Source organism: Ranitomeya imitator, chromosome 7 (genome assembly GCF_032444005.1).
Source record: "Ranitomeya imitator isolate aRanImi1 chromosome 7, aRanImi1.pri, whole genome shotgun sequence".
NCBI classification, from domain to species: domain Eukaryota; kingdom Metazoa; phylum Chordata; class Amphibia; order Anura; family Dendrobatidae; genus Ranitomeya; species Ranitomeya imitator.
The window spans coordinates 29,994,177-30,015,284 of record NC_091288.1 but is presented as its reverse complement, the minus strand read 5'-3'; the positions used below and the strand labels follow the sequence as shown (position 1 = coordinate 30,015,284).

Sequence of the window (21,108 nt, the reverse complement as noted above, 5' to 3'; positions counted from 1 at the left end):
TTGTAATTACATCGACTATGCTTTAACATCTGGACGCTGTGGGTTGGACACTGCGCAAGTACGCAGCGTTCAACCTGCAGCATTTACGGATTGTGCGCACCTACCCTAAAAGCTTAGGCAGCTGCAGATCCACTGAGACGGAAACAAAGTGCTGGAAACAAATGGGTTAAAACTGTGCTGCCATCAGAAGGATAATGGGGAGATGGGAATCCAGAGTACGCGGTTTATTAGTCAACGCATTTCAAAGCTTCAAACATCATGACAAACCACCATGGTTTGATTATCCTGATAAAGTTTGGAACTTCAAAACGCGTTGACTAATAAACCGCGTACTGTGGATTCCGGTCTCCTCATCACCCTTCTGATGGCAGCGCAGTTTTAACCCATTTGTTTCCAGCACTTTAAATCATGCATGCGTGACATACAAGGTTACTGTTGATCATGGATCCATCCTGGAACGTAAGCGGGAACGTGACGTTATTGCCACTGGTCACCTCTACTAACCCAGCCTAGACCAGTGTACATATTGGCAAGCACCTTGTACATGGCACAAGCATGATCAGCAGGTATCGTGTACCTCTATTTAATACCTCCTGATTGTGAGCGTGTCCTGAGAGTTATGTGGGGACACATTGTCGTCAGACTCGAAATGAGAAGTACCAAACAAGCCCTACTGTGCGGGTATCTCGTGACAAACCGTTAGGATACACATATACAAAATAATGCAGATTAAATTTTTTTTTTTTTTTTTTTGCTGGAATAATTATACCCGGGCATCTCGACCCTTTTTATACATTTTCCCTGTGTACTCATTCACTCACGGCAAGAAATCTATTTTCTTTTGTATTATTTTGGAGTCCTGCAGCAGTTCTCTGGGCATGGAGTATTGCGTATGTATAAAATCTAATTTCTGCATAAATATCGTAAGTTTTCTATATATACAGAGTCTATTACAGTACATTTCCCTTTAAAAACAAAACATCATTAAGACATCTTTGCGCCCTACAAAGATGTGGAGCCACACACTTTTCAAAATACTTACATTGTTGCATGATGCATAGAATATGTAAAAAAAAAAAAAAGAAATCGTACAAGCCATAAACAAAATGAAAAAAAAAAATCATGCACACTGAAAATTCTATAAAACATCAAGTTCACGCTAAGTGCCATATTGCAGCGAATGCAGCCAGAGAAGCCTTGGAATGTCGTCAGCATAGAGAAGCAGAAACGTGCGTCCGATGTCTTAAGACTCACACGCCACCCCCACTGCGGTCCACCGGAATGGCTTCTCTTTGATCCAAGTTCTCCTCCGCGCTCTTCATCAGTATTGCCAGACGGCTGCTGGATACAAAACCTTTCTGGATGGCGCTCATGAGCTTTAACAAAGAAAAAAAAAAAAGTTAAGCTACTATGTGCCCAGGAACAAATCTCACAATATTTCATTTGTAATGGACCAATACAATACGGAAATCCATGGTCCAATGTAGGATTGCACTCAGTGTGTCACAACAACTACTATGTCACACAGGACTTGTGCAGACTTTCTATAAGTTAACCTAATAGAACGGTAACCTTGCTGTTGACATCACTGCCTGTAAGAAATTTAAAAAAAACAACTTTATTTTAGTAGTAAAAAAAAAAAAAATTCCTGGAATCAGGCCTCAATTTGTATAGTGGGCACAGAGTCCTTAAGATTCTGTATTACAGACCTGCAAGTGCTCTAATTGTTGCTATATTTTCAATGTGACACTGTTCTGCTGGGGCGGAGAATGCCTTGCATGCGGATACCCTGGCGATAGTGAGCAGGGAGAGGGGTCACCTCCTAACACAAACCTGAGTCTGATGCCTGCACTCCCCAACGTCCCTAGACGGGTCCTCCCACCCCATGCGCGATCATGTGACACACCCATGACAAACACATTTCTTTATCTCTTGGATTCCATGCGACTCTGCGGGACAAAGACCTCTTTGTACCTCCAGATTAGATTAGATTTATTTCCAAAATGGAGCATCGGTAGAGTGGTAAACATGACTTCTATTAAGATTCAGAGCTGTTTTTTAATGTATTTTTCTTGGCAGGAATATCCTTTTTATGGAACATCGCTCAACTCCCATGCTTTAGTTTTATGTTGAAGAAGTCAATTAAATAAATTAAATTCAGCTGTATGTACCCACTGGCTCTTCAGGGCTTCCCTGTGGATTTTTCATCACCGGACCGCTGAGCCCAGTAACTGGATGCGGTGGTCACGTGATGCCGATAGATCATTATTGTTGCAGCCATATCAACAAAGATCGGAGGCAGAAAAGAAGAATCGGCACTGGAGTGGCATTGGTAAAAGTACAGATATTTTTCTTAATGGAATTAAAAGAAATTAAGCTCAGCAACCCCTGTGGTATAATTTGGTAGAGTGTGTCTCGGAAAAATAAATCAGCATTCTCGTAAAGGGCTTAAATAACCTTCACCCAAACTGATATATTACTCATCTAAATCCATCGCTTCAAGCAGAAATTAACTATAACAATTTATCAAAATGTTTTTGCCAGAATTCTGGCATAAAAAAAACTTTGAAAACTCACAAAATTGTTGCGCAACTTGAAGTTGCACAAACATTTTGCAACTTCTGACATTTTCCAAGAAGTCCCAGCCAAAGTGGTCATAGAATGGGTGGGACAATGTGGAAATTCTTCAAAAGTTGCACCATTTTAGTGGTGTGACTCACCAGAAATGTTCTCCAGGCACTGATTGGAGCACATTTCTGGTGGAAACGCATGCCAGTGATGAGATGAACCTAATTCAGTAAGTGGCGTGAGTTTTTATGAATTAGGCACATCTTACTCCTGCACTCCCCTCATTAATCCATAGTGACCACCAATATGACTTAAAACTGATCTGAGATAGAAGTGAATAGCCTCCCCTGCCAGGTGAAATGCAACAGCTGTCAGTTGTACACTACAGCTGACACCCTGCTGCATTAGCCACGATCAAAATTGACATCAAGCATGGCCCTACATGTTCTAGTGCTGTGGTGGGGCCAAGGAAGCGGTCACAGAGGGGCTTGATGGTGAGGTTGGCAAAAATCTGCCTCACTACATAAGAAGACACAAGGTGAAATGGTCTAACAAAGATTTTGCATTATGGCCCAGAAAAGCTCAAGCTTTAAGGGGTAATCCAGTTTTCGAAGAAACCCAACTGCAGTTTATAAAAAGTTATTTACTCATCCTCCCTGGGTCCAGCTCTGAGTCTCTTAAACTGTTCCAGGTTCTGTTGTTGATCTGCTTCGAAAGCACAGCAGCCAATAACAGAGTTCAGCGGCTCAGCCCAAGTTGATGGCACACACAGCTGCTGAGCTCGCTGACTGCCCGCAACACTGTCAACGTGCTGCTAGCACCGCAGACCGTAACCAACACCGAGAACGGTGGAAGGGACTAGGCGATAGACCGGGGAAGGTAAAAAAAAAAGGCAATCAGAGGACAGGAGATTTGCAAAATCAGAAAACCCCTTTAAGCCTCTGCTTTTCCCGTTACATTTCGTCTTTGCTCTTGCATCCTGTACTTTGATAAATGATGACAACAAATGCTTGAACCCCAGTCAAGCACATAAGCGACGTTTTCAGGTGCTCCCGACTTCTTTTCTGCAGAAGAGCAGGGTTAATATTTACAAATACAAAAGATAAATGGGTTTGTTCCACCGCCGTTATTAAGATGACACATTTTATCTGCTGGGAAAAAAAAAAAAGTTGACTATTTTTTCGACTAATGTTGCGTGTTTTGCTGGCGGAATGAAATGTTTCTCTGGTCGGAAAAACTCAATGGCGGCTCGGCCTGGCAAGGCTGTAAATGATGCATGAAACTAGTTATCAATTTCTGTCGAGGAGATTAGTAAAGTCTTAAACGGTGGTGAGTTACAAGCGTTCACCTGTGTGTTTGTAATCGGAATTCTCCAGCTCAATACCGATTCCCTACGGCCTCGACTAAAATCATGAAAATGAATTATTGTCTACTTTATCTTCCTCGCAATTACAATCTCCACATTGGGCTCAAGATGACAGCCAAGTTTTCCCGGAAGATATAAAAGCAATTCTATATACAACCGATCCTCTCTATGGCCTTCCTGTCAAATAGGGAATAAAAATGTTTCCAGTATAATTTCAAAGGAACAATTCATTGTTGTCAATGGTTAATAGAATATGCATTTAATCTGATTGAAGCGGTGATAAATGTATTAAGAAATAATTATTCTTTTTTTTGTGATACTGGACACTGCTGCTGAAAATTTTCTGCATTTAGATTCAACAATGCTCTTATCTGCGACTCATCTCGAGAGAGACAATTACCATTTCCTTTGCCTTGATCTTGTTTGTTTAACTTGACATCAGGAAGAAAGGGCTGACATTGACCAAAATCCCTAGCATTAATTTATCTCATGTTCCGCATTCATCATCGCCTTGGCTCAGGAAAAAGCTGGCAGGCAGCTGAAATACCTGCCCGAGTAAGAAAGACCTAGCAAAAATAAACTCGGAAATAAACTCTACAATCCGGCCAGATCAGACCTGGGTGTTAAAATAAAACGTGTTGCTCTTCAGGAAGCTAAAAAAGGATAAAAAATAAAGTAGCACAAATATAAATTGGTTAAAAATAACTAAAAATAAAAAAGTAATTTTAAATTAATCTGTATTTTTAAAATTACTATAGACTTTAAGAACTTGACATGCAAAGCTGTTGCAAAACGAGTAGGGAACTCAAGTGTGAAGCAAACTACTGCTACTCCAGCATAAGATTATTTTGGCCCATGCTAAATTGGCAGGTTTTCTGGACAATAGCATTTTACGGTAGATTGTCCAAGACATGTTAAAATGGTTTTCCCACCATACTAAAAGGAGAGTACAGTACATTGCCAGAAAAATCATGATTCTTTGGCTGCAATCCAACTGCGAGGACCTCCGCTATCATCAGAAATTAGGTATTCTGGCAACCCCCTTTGCAATTGCCGACCAATGATGTTCCAGATGTGCTTGATGGGAGACAAGTCTGGAGACGCTGCAGGTCATGGTATCGTGTTTAAGCCACGCTGGCTGCTCATGGTAGCATCAGAAACATCTGGCCTGGTGTTGACTTATAGAAAAACGGTCCCTAGGATACTTTGGTGGAATGGCCGTACCACTGGTTCCACAACCAAATCAATTCAATGCTGAGCTATTAGTGTATCTGGAATGAAGATTAGAGGGGTCCGGCTATGGTACATTATGCCACCTCACACCATGATCTTGGGAGTAGAATCAGTGTGATGTTTCCTTATGAAGGCTTCTCCATGGTGTTGCAACACATACTTGTGGTCACGTGCCCGCTCCCGGCGCCGGAGAATCCTGACAGCATGCAAACTGCGCGCTGTGAGAATTCACAAGTCTGCAGTCACAAACGTGAACCCAAGCCTGCACAACCCCTATCACAGACGACCTTTGACATATTGGTCTCCCGCTTTTTTTCTAACATTGGGAAATGTACTACCGTGATTCAAAAGTTGCGCTGGTGTAATCTTTGCCGAAATTATCATTGGATAAATATCAAGTGGTGGATTCGAAGTATACAACTGAGGAGACGCTTTTAAAGGTGGCGGTAATGGTAATGGTGTTTGTCACAACGTGCATCGCCCAAGGCATTGACTAGGTCTCAGGCTGTCATGACGTCAGAGGCTTGAAAGCCATAGTGAAGAAAAAGGAAGACAACGTCACATACGGAGGAGAAGAAAAAAAAAAGTGGCTGGAGGGAGCTGTGCAGAGAACTGGATGAGGTATTAATTTTTTAAAACATATAAAATTGCGATCCCGTGCAGGTGCACTAATGTAATACTCATGTGCCAGGAGAGGCCAAAGAGCGCCAGTAAGACAAAAGTAAAGCCGGCGCATGCACATTACTGTTTTTGGCTGTGCCCTCAGCAGGGCAGAGAGAAGTGCCCCTGGGCAGGAGCGTGATGCCGAGGACAGTGTGTGGATCAGGGGTGTCAAACTGCATTCCTCGAGAGCTGCAAACAGGTCATGTTTTCAGGATTTCCTTGTACTGCACAGGTGATAATTTAATCACCAACTCATTTGTGTAGGTGATTAAATTATCACCTGTGCAGTACAAGGAAATCCTGAAAACATGACCTGTTTGCAGCACTCGAGGAATGCAGTTTGACACCCCTGGTGTGGATGACGTACGACACATCATCCCCATGATGCAAACAGGAGTATAGCACTTGTGACGAGAGAGGATGCACCAAAGGAAGACCAGCGACGCCCAATGGATCGGACAGCACCTTGTGTGGGGGAAATAAAAGATATTTTTTGCATTATGCAGAGGGGATTGGGAACTTATACACAGCTTACTAGAATACTGAAAAAGAGTCCTTAAACGTCGTGGTTGTACTTTCTATTGGGAAAGTTTCCTTTAAGCTCTTCCCTTTTAGCTATCCAATTTTTAGGACCATCCTTTATAAAAAAAAAAAAAAAAAAGCTCCACTGCCAAGAATGATCAGAGATACTGTAGGACAAGGGTACATTTTTACTGACATTTCCATATGAAAATCCATTTATGTCCTATCAGATACGTTGCAACGTTTAGCTTTTCATTAACCAGGGCCCCGATGGAGAATAAACATGTACTAAACCAATCAGATGGGGAAAAACGGTCAGCAGAAACATGTCATACATACTGGCATCACTGCTGTGGCAGGGGAATACGCTCACACAATGGTAGGCAGTGCCGATACTTTAGCATCAGAACATTTTTTTTGCTTTTTAAAGCTGTATAACCCCTTTAAAGCTTTGAGCCTAAAAGTCTTCTTTCATATTCTAAATTCCACTAATGGAATCTGAAGAATCTGCAGTACAATTGTAAGAAGCCTCTGTTATAGGGTGTAAAACTGTCAACCTCTAATTCTTTTTTTTTTTTTGTCCGGCTGCAGAGACCAGCGGCGCTCATGGAATCCTAGATTTTTAATGTTCTCCTTTGTGTTCTAAGGCTACGTTCACATTTGCGTTTTGTGGTGCTGCGTTGGCGACGCAACGCACAACGCAAACAAGAACGCATGCAAAACGCATAATTTTGTGACGCAAGCGTTTTGTTTTTTTTGGCATTATTTTGGACGCAAAAAAAATGCAACTTGCTGCGTCCTCTGCGCCCTGACGCTTGCGCCAAAAAAGACGCATGCGTCACAAAACGCAAGACAACGCATGTCCATGCGCCCCCATGTTAAATATAGGGGTGCATGACGCATGCGACGCAGCCCCACAAAACGCTAATGTGAACGTAGCCTAAGAATGATAGATTTTACTTTGGAAAAGATATAGTAGAAAATGTCCAACACTTTGAAAATGTATCCAGTGTACTTATTTTTTAAATTCCTTTTTAATTTAAATTCATCTTAACATTCTGTGCTTTACTTTTTTTTATACAAAAAAAAAAAAAAAAAACACATTTCCTGCTTCACTCTGCAACTTTGACAAGGAGAATTGTAAACCCCGGGTATCAAGGTCAACGATAATCCAATGCCTGGTAATGTCCTGACCCGCCCATAGTAACAACCACTTTCAGGCAGGCATAACCTAAGCTCTGCCCCTTCCAGCCTAAGACGCCCCAAATTTATCTGGACTGTATCTAGCAATTCGGGATAGTTGCCTAGAATATTAACACATTAGACCACATGAATTTACTAAGCCTCTTTACCTTGACAAGCCAGAGATGGTATGTCACTCTCCATAAGGAGAAACGGTACCCCTTAGACCCCAGTCCAGAGCCTCTCACCTAGCCAAATTAGTTCTCATGCTTCGCACCGACGAGGGCCAACAGCCCGAAACACCGTGTCTGCGAATTGAGATACTGATTTGGCTTTTATCCCAAGTCATATCGCACGACTCGTTTAAAGGGTTGATTGTGACTTGTAGGATCGCTACTTCCAACAGGTGGCGCTATAGAGTTTAAGTCCTCTTTTTCTCAGAAGAGGCAATTTGCATACTACTGACCTGTAGAAATTCATTCAACTCAACTTGTCCGTTCTTATTTAAATCAACTTCATTCAGGATGTCGTGAAGATTTTTGGCGTCCATCTGCACATTTATATTCTGGAAAAAAGAAACAATGGCCATTATATGAAACATTGACATTTAGCCATTAGATGGTCGATGGGGTCTATCAAAATCAAAATGTTAGGCCACCTTCATCCTAATGAGTCTGTGGGCCTTTAGAGCAGAAGACTGGTACTGTCTGTGACAAATTCCGATATTGCAATAAAAAAAATATAAAACTATTTGAGTTGAGCTTCTGTCTGCAACATTATACTCACCTACGGTGTTCCAGCGGTTTTGGCACTGGCTCTCGCAGGGATTGCATGAATTATACTCACCTACGGTGCCAACTCTGTTCCAACCATATCGGCTCTGGCTCGCCCTGGGATCGCATGACATCATGTCACGTCATCCCCAGGAGAGCCGCTGCTGATATCGCAGGAACGGCACCGGAGTTGAGTATAATTGTTGATATTTTACAAATGGGAAACATAGGGATTCAGAGTTAGAGTAGTGGGCAACCCCACTATGCACATTTAACCATACCATTTTAAAACTCTTAAAATGTTTAATAGTTAAAAAAAAATAGATGGAGGAGTTTGGATTGCAGGAAATTGAGAAAAGAGAAATATTTTCACAGGATGGTTGATAAAATATTGCAAGGGGGACAATGGATGACAGAAATTGATAGAGGTACAGACAAAAACAGACGGGAGGATGAAATACAGAAAACCAAGTCAAGGTGGACGACATAACACTGGAATAGGAAGACTGGATGATAGAATGTTGGATGAAAGAAGATGGAGAAGATACTTGATGGAAGGATAAGAGAACGTTAGAGAACACATGAAAAAAACTTGGAAGGTGGATCATAAAAGGTGTTGGAATAGGCAGGATGAGACAAAGAGAACTGATGGTATGGGAAGATGTATAACAACTGATGCATTGTTGATTTGATAACAACATGGTGGTCATGAGTAATTGGAGACCCTGTTTATAAGGGGACTGTCAGACGTGAAGTCAGGAATTAGGTAAGGTTAGCAAGTAAGCTGCCATAAGGGCCCCTCATGTCTATGGCATGCGCCAGGTATTGCAGCTCAGCTCCATTCACCATCCTACACCAACTGGACCACTTACCTCCAAGACACGTTGGACATCGAGTATGGTGATGAATCCTTTCTTATCTTTATCAAACTTATGGAATCTCTTTTTATACCTAGTGAAACGGTAACAGAAAGGGAGTTTATTTTCATTAAAGGAACCAGTGAAAAATCTGTCCTATGAACTAGAATATGGGATCTTTCCATGCTATTTCTCTTTGTGCCAAAACCCAATATTTCAGGATCACCAATTCCATTTGAAAGTCATTAACTATTCCCTTTTGCTCCCAGCTTCCTCTTCAAACTCTGTGCAAGAGTCAAAGTAATTGGACAAAGCCATCAATGAAACTCCCCCATACACATTAGATAGCTGTCCGTCAAACTATCATTCAGCCGACAGATAATTCTCCCAACTATTCCATATACAGAAATTCTAATAAATGTTGGCTCCAAATTATTGACAAATCTAAATGAACCTTAAGACTCATGCTCTGATAAATACAATTTTGTAAAAAAAAAAAAAATGACTAAACGTAAGAGAATTCTGGTTTTAGCATTCTAAACTTTAGTGTCCTAAGGCTTCATCTGTATGCAAATTACAAAAAAAAGCCTTAACTACTCATTGCGGCTCTATCCAAGCCTTTCCACCGCTTTTTATTGACACGGCTGGAGCAGTGATGTAACGTTCTGAGCACATGACTTTTGCAGCCAATCACAGAACTCAGAGGTCATTGGCGTGACCACTGAGGGCACCGATTGTTTGCAGGAGTCACGCTGTAGATTGGGTGACGCTGCTGCAGCCATGTTGACAAAGACGGGCGAGGAGCAGTGGAAAAGTATTGACGAAGCAGGAGTCGGGAAATAAGGCTGGTTTTGTTATTTTTTACAGAACTTAGAAGCTTTAAGACAATGAACCTGTTTATACACTATAATTTTTAAATGTAACAAAAAAAAATGTTAAATCAAGTTTTTACGCTCCTCAAATTTTAAAACTGTAACAACAAAAAAGAAAACTTGTGAAATTAAATATGTACATCATAGGATCAAATCTGTTAGATCGCCAAGGCAGAATAAAGCCATACCTCTGTTTCATCAATCCTCGATTTCGTTGCAGAGTAAACCCTACTCCAATTTTTTTATGCTGATGATCCGTTGGAGGCTCGTTGGTCTTGCTCTTACAGCTCTCCGGCCTCTCTCACGTTCTCGGCCTGCCGCCAGCCTCATGTCACTATTCTCTGTGACCTACTCCTCTGCCGAAGGTCTTACGCAAGCAACATCATTGCCGCGAGCTGAGCCATTGATAAGCACAAGTGCCAATCCCGGGAATGTGCAAGATCTCCGGCAGGGGAACAGGTCACAGAGAAGAGTGACCTGTCAGTCAGTGACAGGAGGCTGATAACGGAAGTGGAAAGAGCAGAAGAGGCTGGAAAGCTTCCATGCAGGCAAAATACCCTTGACTTATAACTCACAGGCATAAAAATTGGAATACTGATTTCTCTGCAATGGAATTAACATGCGAGAAGTATGCATGGTCTAAATGTGCTACCATGGCTTGCAGCGTCTCCGGACTTATCTACATATTTGACATAATTGGTTAAAAATTGGAAAGGGAGCTGCCAGCAGTGGATCTTGATGATTTGCCCAAGTAAATTCAACCATTAATAACCTCATTCACAGCAGCCGAGGTGTGTAAGTGCAGGGATTTCTGCACGAGGCACTCACACTCCATAAATTGAGATCTTTTCAAAATTTTGTTTCCATTTATTCCTCATTTGCATTTAATTAATATTTCTATTGATCCTGTAATCTCCATAATTCAAGAACTTGTCTCTTCTTGGTGTTGCAATTTCAACACTGAGGAGTTTATGTTAAATATATTCTTAAACTTTTTTTAATTGTTTTTTTTTTCTTTCCATATTGCTATGTATATTTTTATAACATCGGAAAGCTTGCAATTTTCACAGTGACAACTAGGCCTTATATTAGGCTCACATTTCTTGTTCTGTACAGATGATTTTTCAGCAGTTTCATTATCATCACAGGCAGAATTACAATGAAAGGTGTTAATAACACCTCTATACATAGTAGATAACACAGGATTTACCGTTGTGCAGCATTTTACAAATATTTTTAATATCAGCATAGTATAGCGGTTTTCTAAGAGTCACTGCAGTGTAGTGTACAAGTATAGATAGCGAATATTACTACTGCAATGATAGAAATACAGATACAATGATGTACAGGCATAGATTAGATTAGTACACTAAAATCCCCTATTGTCGGATCAATGTGCCTTTACGTCAGCAGACAGACATTGATTCTATTATTTATTGTTAAACTGTTTGGTCTTGCACTGTAGGACATTGCACCATTAGGAACACAAGATGATGTGATACTATGATAAATATGTATTCCTCAGCAATAGATTCTGTCTCTTTACTCGGCTGTATTTTCTAATGTATATTGATTTTTATTTAATTCAAAATATACTGAGCTGGAAAAGACTGGAAAAGATTCTCATTGAAATTACAATTTGTATTGCCTGCACAACAAGTGAAATGAAAAAGTAAGATGGGGAGCTTCGGGGGTTTAACGTTTGACCCTCTTACCTGTCTATATCTGAAGGGGATAAATTAATTTCGGATCGATCTGTTAGTTGTTCGGATCGCGCTTTGTATCCCATTTCATAATACAAAAACTGCTTGGCGGTTTCCAGTTCTTCCTGGTAATAGAAAAAAAAAAAAAGATCTAATGATTCTCTGTAGAGCTAGCCATCGACAATCAAAACTAATGACTCAGATCTGCATGTGCCCAAAATAGGAAAATATTGGTCAAGTTCATCTCAGATGCCATGTTGCCTCCTGAAAACTTTACAATTTTCCTGCCGTTAGATGATCATAACCTGACATTTTTTTCTACTTCTTTTCAGTTGATCAGATTCTATAGGGCAGAGGTGTCCAACCTGTGGCCTAACAGCCACGAGGCTAAGGAAGGCTCTGAATGAAGCCCAACACCAAATCGTAGTTTACTTAAAATATTAGATTTGTTTTCTTGCTGGGCAGAACCGAGTAGGTATATAATGGTCAGAAGATTTTTATCCAATGTATATGGCTAGATTATATGAAAATCTTTAGTTTGGACAACCTAACTATAACTTGAGGATCACTCAGGAGGCCTCACTGCTATGAGCCCCAATTTAGCTGTCAATCGTGGGCAACTGCTCAGGTGCCAAGAACTCTCAATATCAGCTCTTAAGGATCAAAATGAAAGTTCTGCTCCCAACTAGGAAGACTTGATTTGACATATTAGATCACCAGAGCTCAACATTCCCAAACTTTTTGGTTCAGGTAAGCTCATAGCAGGTTGATAGTCTACTAAGAAACCCTAAACTATCTGAAAGTGTAATCGTTAGTGAAGAAATAGTAGGAGTCTTCTCTATAGAGTTGGAAAACCTACAAAAATCTCGCCAAATGACTTTTTTTTATCCCTTTTTGGATTTTGCAACCTAGACAAAAGGTTGCCACTACATTGAATACAGACAGGCTCCTTTAATGATCATCAAATACAATCCTTGTTGGTGATCATCCAGGGAGAGTGGTGGACAATTTTCCCTTTAGGCCCTCTCTAGAAAATAACAGAAAACATCAATAAATATAAGATGTACTTTAGGGTTACAATCCTAAATCTGAGCTCTCCACTAATGGACAGCGCCACTCAATTGTGCCAACTGTATTTGAAGGCACAACAGATCACTAAAGAACCACCGCTACCAAATGTTGTGCAGCTCCAATTAAACCACGAGAGAAGATGAAACTCAACATATGTCACAAGAGAGTTAAAAGGAAAAATTAAAACAACTGTTAAAAAAAAGGTCTCTTTCTGTGTTGAAGAAAACAATTTGTCATAATCAGTGAGCCGATCTGGATTTTGCATGAGAAATGTGAGGATCGAGAAGGGCAATATGCACAGAGAGATGGAATACCAATTAATCCCCTGCTCCTACGTGGCCTTAAATATAAATGTCTTTATCTTCCATTAACTGGCCATCTCAGTGTGCATTTCCTTTATCTTACACATGACAGCGAGGCCTTGAAGGGTCATGTGATCAGTACCCCATTATAAAATATATCTACAATCAAGTCTTGTCTTGGGTGATGGTTATAATAAAGGGCAATGAGACCCAGACATATTCATTTTTTATTCAGGAGGCATGGAGGTAAGACAGTGTTCAGCTTTATCCTAACATTAGATCGTAACATTCTCAGAGTACAAAGTATGATGGGAAATATCCCCTCCACTGCATGCTATATGCTATGTTGAAATTAAGGTTACATGATGGGGGCCTTAGATTTCGCACTATGTATTTTAACCCCTTCATCCCCAAGCCTGTTTTCACCTTCATGACCAGGCCAAATTTTACAATTCTGACCAGTGTTAATTTACGGGGTAATAACCCTGGAACGCTTCGGCTGTGTGCACACGTTCTGGAATTTTCACGTTTTTTTCGCTATAAAAACGCGATAAAACTGAGAAAAAAACGCTCACATTATGCATCCTATTAAAACAATGCAATCCACATTTTGTATGCACATGCTGCGTTTTTTTCCTGAGCGGAGACGCATTCCGGAAAAAAAAAGGCAACATGTTCATTAATTTGCGGAATCGCGGGGATTCCGCACACATAGGAATGCATTGATCCGCTTACTTTCTGCATGGGGCTGTGCCCACTAAGCGGGAAGTAAGCGGATCATGTGCGGATGGTACCCAGGGTGGAGGAGACTCTCCTCCACGGACTGGGCACCATATCATTGTTAAAAAAAAACAAAAAAAAACAAATTAAAATAAAAAATAGTGATATACACACCTTCAGATGGCCCCCGGAGTCCTCCAGCCTCTCAGCGGTGCACGCGGCGGCTTCCGTTCCCAGGGATGCTGTGTGCGAAGGACCTGAGATGACGTCACTGTCACGCGGCGGATTCCGTTCCCAGGGATGCTGTTTGAGAAGGACCTGGGATGACGTCACGGTCACGCGGCGGCTTCCGTTCCCAGGGAACGGAAGCTGCCACGTGCACCACTGAGGAGATAGGGTGATGTCGGAAGGTGAGAATAACCATTTTTTTTATTTTTTTTGTTATTATTTTTAACATTAGATCTTTGATACTGCATAGGCAGCATCAATAGTAAAAAGCTGGTCACACTTGTCAAACACTATGTTTGTGCACATAGCCTTCAACGGATCCCACGAGTTTGGAGATTCATTTTTCGTTAAATAATGTACTTCATGATAGTAGTAAAAACTGTTGTTTGATATGACTTGCATTTATTTGTTTAAATATCAGACATTTTCAGGTGCTTCACAGGAATTAATACAAATTGGGGGGGGAAAAAAAGCACTTTTTTTTTTCTCACAAAAACACCCAAGGTTACTTATTGGTAGACGTTTTTTCCAGTACCCATGAAGGCAAACCTGAGAGAGGGATCCGCCCAGTCAGGACAGGAAACCTAATGAAAATAAAAGGGCGTTACCTCTCCCTTGCTTTAGTTGGTTTCCAGAGCATGAGAGGCCCCCCCTGGTTAGTACATATGGCAAAACCATCACCACATCAAATTAACTAAAACACCCAAACTATAGTGCACACCGAAGGGGTGATAAAGGGGGGGGGAACATACGGGTGCTGTCATGGGGTTCGGAAAAAACAGCTACCGGTAAGTAAACTTGGTGTTTTCCCTTCCCCCATGACAGCACACCTGAGAGACTTTTGGAGAATGAAGCACCTTAGGAAGAGACCACTACTTGCAGCACCCTTCTATAAAAGGTTAGGTCAGCTGAGGATAGGTCGAGCCGGTAGTGTTTCAAGAAGGTTGAGGGCAAGGACCAGGTAGCGGCCTTATAAATCTGATTAATTGATACCCTGATCCATCTGGCAATGGTACATTTAGATACACCATACCCCTTTCTGCTACCCTGGAAGGCTACAAATAGAGAATGATCTTTCCTCCACTGACTAGTCATAGATATGTAACGTAACATGGACCTTCTTACATCTAATGTATGGAATTTTTCCTCCCCTGGATTTGTAGGGTTACTACAAAAAGATGGCAAGGTGATTTCTTGGCTCCTATGGAACTTAAGAACTACCTTGGGGAGATAGGTAGGATCTGGTCTTAGAACTACCCTGTCCTCAAAAACTTGAGTGTATGGAGGGCATATAGACAAGGCTTGTAAGTTGCTTACCCTACGGGCTGATGTTAGAGCCACAAGCAACACTGTTTTAAGCGTAAGGATTTTTGGTGACAATTCCTGTAAGGGCTCAAATGGGTCTTTGGTCAGTGCCTCTTAGACTAGATTTAGATCCCAGGGAGGAATTTTTGGAACTACAACTGGTCTAGATCTACTACAGGACTTTATGAAACGGGACACCCACCTATTGGATGCTAGGTTACAATTATATAATGCCCCCAGGGCTGAAACTTGAACCTTAAGTGTACTCGTTGCTAAGCCAAGTTGTAATGCTTTTTGTAGAAATTCTAGAATGGGCCCCACTGGCGCCTCCTCCCCCAGGGGTTGACCCAGGAATTCCAAAAATTTCCTCCATGTTCTACCATAAATTCTAGATGTAATCGGTTTCCTACTTTTCAACAAGGTGGAGATTAGCCTCGGAGTAAAACCCCCAGCGACTCAGTAACATCCTCTCAAATTCCATGCTGTCAGATGGAAGCCTTTCACCTGAGAGTGGCATACTGGCCCCTGGGTAAGTAGATCCAGGACTTCTGGCAAAATCCATGGATCTGAAACCGACATCTGTCTTAGTAGGGAGAACCACGGTCTCCTCGGCCAGAATGGAGCAATAAGGATTACCCTCAATTGATCCTCTCTGATCTTCCTCACTACTGTTGGAATCATTGTTATTGGAGGAAACACATAGGCCAGGGTTAAATTTCCAGGCTATGTGCAGGTTATCTACTGCAAATGGATTTTCTGACGGATTTAGAGAGCAGAAATTCCTGACCTTCTTGTTGTATGAAGTGGCAAATAGATCTATCACTAGCTTGCCCCAGACCTGTACTATCTGTTGGAAAATCTGAGGGTTCAGGGACCATTCCCCCTGTCTCAATCCCATGCGACTAAGGAAGTCTGCTTTTGTATTTTATACTCCTCTTATGTGAAGTGCAGTGAGGGATGACAGATGCTGTTCTGCTAACTGAAAGAGGATACTGGCTACCCCCATAAGAGTACAGGATCTTGTTCCCCCCTGGCGATTGATGTGAGCCACTACTGCTCGATTGTCCGACACGACCCTGGTATGGTGGCCACAAAGCACGGGAAGAAAATGTCTCAGAGCTTTTTCCACAGCTCCTTTATATGTGAACTCTGATCTTTTTCTAGAACAGACCATGTTCCCTGCACTATATATGTACCACTCGCATCGGTCGTGATGATATCTTCTACTGGACCCCCAATGCTAAATGCTCTCTTACAGTCCACCAGGTTAGGGAATCCCTTACAATCAAGGAAAGATGTACTTTTCCTTCCAAATGCCCTTTTAATTATTTCTGCGCTGCCAGGACCTCCCACTGTAGTTGTCTTAGGTGAAACTGAGGCTCTCTAACATCCTGTATACCAGCAGTGAGATGGGCTAGCAGTGACATTGCCCTTCTCAGTGTCATTATGGGCTGCTGTTTTGCTGACAGAACCAGACCCCTTATCTTGACAATTTTGCTCTATGGTAGAAGACCGAGTGGGAGTTCTTAGTCTAGCACCAACCCAAGGAAGGATTGTACTTTTTTGGGTACCAATTTTGATTTGAGGGTATTCACCAACCATCCCAGCTCCGTCAGAGTTGAAATCACCTGTTGCACTTGATATGTACAGTGACTCTCCGACCTCCCCACTAAGAGGAAATCGTCTAGGTATGGGATAATAACTATGTCCCGAAACCGAAGGTAAGACATTACTTCTGCCATTACCTTGGTAAAAACTCTTGGAGCTGTAGAGAGACCAAATGGAAGTTGTTGTGAATTCTGTGGCTGAATTCACTCCTGTGGTCACAAGTGGTACTGCAGCTTCTGAGCTTCCTCCCTCAGGTGTTCTGGTGAGCTCGTTAACTGCTTCATTACTTAACTCCGCCTGATGCTGCTATCCTTGCTCCTTGTCAATGTTTCAGTGTTGGATCTGAGCTTCTCCTGATTGTTCCTGTGACCTGCTGCTCTGTATAGCTAAGTGCTTTTTGCTTTTTTGTTGCTTTTTTTCTGTCCAGCTTGTCTTTTGTTTTGCTGGAAGCTCTGAGACGCAAAGGGTGTACCGCCGTGCCGTTAGTTCGGCACGGTGGGTTTTTTTTTTGCCCCCTTTGCGTGGTTTTGCTTTAGGGTTTTTTGTAGACTGCAAAGTTCGCTTTACTGTCCTCGCTCTGTCCTAGAATATCGGGCCCCACTTTGCTGAATCTATTTCATCCCTACGTTTTGTCTTTTCATCTTACTCACAGTCATTATATGTGGGGGGCTGCCTTTTCCTTTGGGGAATTTCTCTGGGGCAAGTCAGGCCTATTTTTCTATCTTCAGGCTAGCTAGTTTCTTAGGCTGTGCCGAGTTGCCTAGGTAGTTGTTAGGCGCAATCCACAGCCGCTTTTAGTTGTGTTTAGGATAGGATCAGGTGTGCAGTCTACAGAGTTTCCACGTCTCAGAGCTCGTTCTTGTATTTTTGGGTATTTGTCAGATCACTGTGTACGCTCTGATCGCTAAGCACACTGTGTTTCTGGATTGCCTTCATAACACCTGTCATTAGCAAACATAACAGTACAAGGAGCCAAACTAATGATTCTCAATAGAGGGAAAGAAAAAGTTCTGACATCATTTTTTTTTTTTCTGCTCTGTGTTCTCTTTTTTTTTTCCCCTAGACATTTGGGTGATTCTGGACACAGGTGTGGACATGGATATTCAGGGTCTGTGCTCTTCAATGGATAATCTCGTTATAAATGTACAAAAAATTCAAGATACTATTGATCAGAAATCTATGTTAGAACCAAGAATTCCTATTCCTGATTTGTTTTTTGGAGATAGAACTAAGTTTCTAAGTTTCAAAAATAATTGTAAGCTATTTCTGGCCTTGAAACCTCATTCTTCTGGTAATCCTATTCAACAGGTTTTGATTATTATTTCTTTTTTGCGCGGCAACCCTCAAGACTGGGCATTTTCTCTTGCGCCAGGAGACCCTGCATTGAGTAGTGTCGATGCGTTTTTCCTGGCGCTCGGATTGCTGTACGATGAGCCTAATTCAGTGGATCAGGCTGAGAAAAATTTGCTGGCTTTGTGCCAGGGTCAGGATGATATAGAAGTATATTGTCAGAAATTTAGGAAATGGTCAGTACTCACTCAGTGGAATGAATCTGCGCTGGCAGCTTTGTTCAGAAAGGGTCTCTCTGAGGCTCTTAAGGATGTCATGGTGGGATTTCCTATGCCTGCTGGTTTGAATGAGTCTTTGTCTTTGGCCATTCAGATCGGTCGACGCTTGCGCGAGCGTAAATCTGTGCACCATTTGGCGGTACTGCCTGAGGTTAAACCTGAGCCTATGCAGTGCGATAGGACTATGACTATAGTTGAACGGCAGGAATACAGACGTCTGAATGGTCTGTGTTTCTACTGTGGTGATTCCACTCATGCTATTTCTGATTGTCCTAAGCGCACTAAGCGGTCCGCTAGGTCTGCCGTCATTGGTACTGTACAGTCAAAATTCCTTCTGTCCATTACCTTGATATGCTCTTTGTCGTCGTTTTCTGTCATGGCGTTTGTGGATTCGGGCGCTGCCCTGAATCTGATGGATTTGGATTATGCTAAACGTTGTGGGTTTTTCTTGGAGCCTTTGCGGTGTCCTATTCCATTGAGAGGAATTGATGCTACACCTTTGGCCAAGAATAAACCTCAATACTGGGCCCAGCTGACCATGTGCATGGCTCCTGCACATCAGGAAGTTATTCGCTTTCTGGTGTTGCATAATCTGCATGATGTGGTCGTGTTGGGGTTGCCATGGCTACAAACCCATAATCCAGTATTGGATTGGAATTCCATGTCGGTATCCAGCTGGGGTTGTCAGGGGGTACATGGTGATGTTCCATTTTTGTCGATTTCGTCATCCACCCCTTCTGAGGTCCCAGAGTTCTTGTCTGATTATCAGGATGTATTTGAAGAGCCCAAGTCCGATGCTCTACCTCCGCATAGGGATTGTGATTGTGCTATCAATTTGATTCCTGGTAGTAAATTCCCTAAAGGTCGATTATTTAATTTATCCGTGCCCGAACACGCCGCTATGCGCAGTTATGTGAAGGAATCCCTGGAGAAGGGACATATTCGCCCATCGTCATCACCACTGGGAGCAGGGTTCTTCTTTGTAGCCAAGAAGGATGGTTCGCTGAGACCGTGTATTGATTACCGCCTTCTTAATAAGATCACTGTTAAATTTCAGTATCCCTTGCCATTGTTATCTGACTTGTTTGCTCGGATTAAGGGGGCTAGTTGGTTCACTAAGATAGATCTTCGTGGTGCGTATAATCTGGTGAGAATCAGGCAAGGAGATGAATGGAAAACTGCATTCAATACGCCCGAGGGTCATTTTGAGTATCTAGTGATGCCGTTCGGACTTGCCAATGCTCCATCTGTGTTTCAGTCTTTTATGCATGACATCTTCCGTGAGTATCTGGATAAATTCCTGATTGTTTACTTGGATGACATTTTGATCTTCTCAGATGATTGGGAGTCTCATGTGAAGCAGGTCAGAATGGTTTTTCATGTCCTGCGTGCTAACTCTTTGTTTGTGAAGGGATCAAAGTGTCTCTTCGGTGTGCAGAAAGTTTCATTTTTGGGGTTCATCTTTACCCCTTCTACTATCGAGATGGATCCAGTTAAGGTCCAAGCCATCCAGGATTGGATTCAGCCGACATCTCTGAAAAGTCTGCAAAAGTTCCTGGGCTTTGCTAATTTTTATCATCGCTTCATCTGTAATTTTTCTAGCATTGCCAAACCATTGACCGATTTGACCAAGAAGGGTGCTGATTTGGTTAATTGGTCTTCTGCTGCTGTGGAAGCTTTTCAGGAGTTGAAGCGTCGTTTTTGTTCTGCCCCTGTGTTGTGTCAGCCAGATGTTTCTCTTCCGTTCCAGGTCGAGGTTGATGCTTCTGAGATTGGAGCAGGGGCGGTTTTGTCACAGAGAGGTTCTGATTGCTCAGTGATGAAACCATGTGCTTTCTTTTCCAGGAAGTTTTCGCCCGCTGAGCGTAATTATGATGTGGGCAATCGAGAGTTGCTGGCCATGAAGTGGGCATTCGAGGAGTGGCGTCATTGGCTTGAAGGAGCTAAGCATCGCGTGGTGGTATTGACTGATCATAAGAACTTGACTTATCTCGAGTCTGCCAAGCGCTTGAATCCTAGACAGGCCCGTTGGTCGTTATTTTTTGCCCGCTTCGACTTTGTGATTTCGTACCTTCCGGGCTCTAAAAATGTGAAGGCGGATGCTCTGTCTAGGAGTTTTGTGCCCGACTCTCCGGGTTTATCTGAGCCAGCGGGTATCCTCAAGGAAGGAGTCATTGTGTCTGCCATCTCCCCTGATTTGCGGCGGGTGCTGAAAAAATTTCAGGCGAATAAACCTGATCGTTGTCCAGCAGAGAAACTGTTCGTCCCTGATAGGTGGACTAATAAACTTATCTCTGAACTTCATTGTTCGGTGTTGGCTGGTCATCCTGGAATCTTTGGTACCAGAGACCTAGTGGCTAGATCCTTCTGGTGGCCATCTCTGTCACGGGATGTACGTACTTTTGTGCAGTCCTGTGGGATTTGTGCTAGGGCTAAGCCCTGCTGTTCTCGTGCCAGTGGGTTGCTTTTGCCCTTGCCGGTCCCAAAGAGGCCTTGGACACATATTTCGATGGATTTCATTTCTGACCTTCCCGTTTCTCAAAAGATGTCAGTCATTTGGGTGGTCT

General features: G+C 42.3%; 1 protein-coding gene across 2 annotated transcripts in view; it reads right to left on the bottom strand.

Moving 5' to 3' along the window:
• Window positions 1–753: 753 nt before the first annotated feature.
• GPD2 (glycerol-3-phosphate dehydrogenase 2) overlaps window positions 754–21,108 on the bottom strand; it is a 149,768-nt gene continuing 129,413 nt past the window's right edge. For both annotated transcript variants that reach the window (XM_069732962.1, XM_069732963.1), the window contains exons 14-17: window positions 11,752–11,864; window positions 9,180–9,258; window positions 8,001–8,099; window positions 754–1,376 (exon numbers count right to left, since the gene is read on the bottom strand). In XM_069732962.1, coding sequence (XP_069589063.1) covers window positions 1,251–1,376; window positions 8,001–8,099; window positions 9,180–9,258; window positions 11,752–11,864 — 417 coding nt within the window. In that variant the 3' untranslated portion in view covers window positions 754–1,250. The remainder of the gene's footprint in view (window positions 1,377–8,000; window positions 8,100–9,179; window positions 9,259–11,751; window positions 11,865–21,108) is intronic.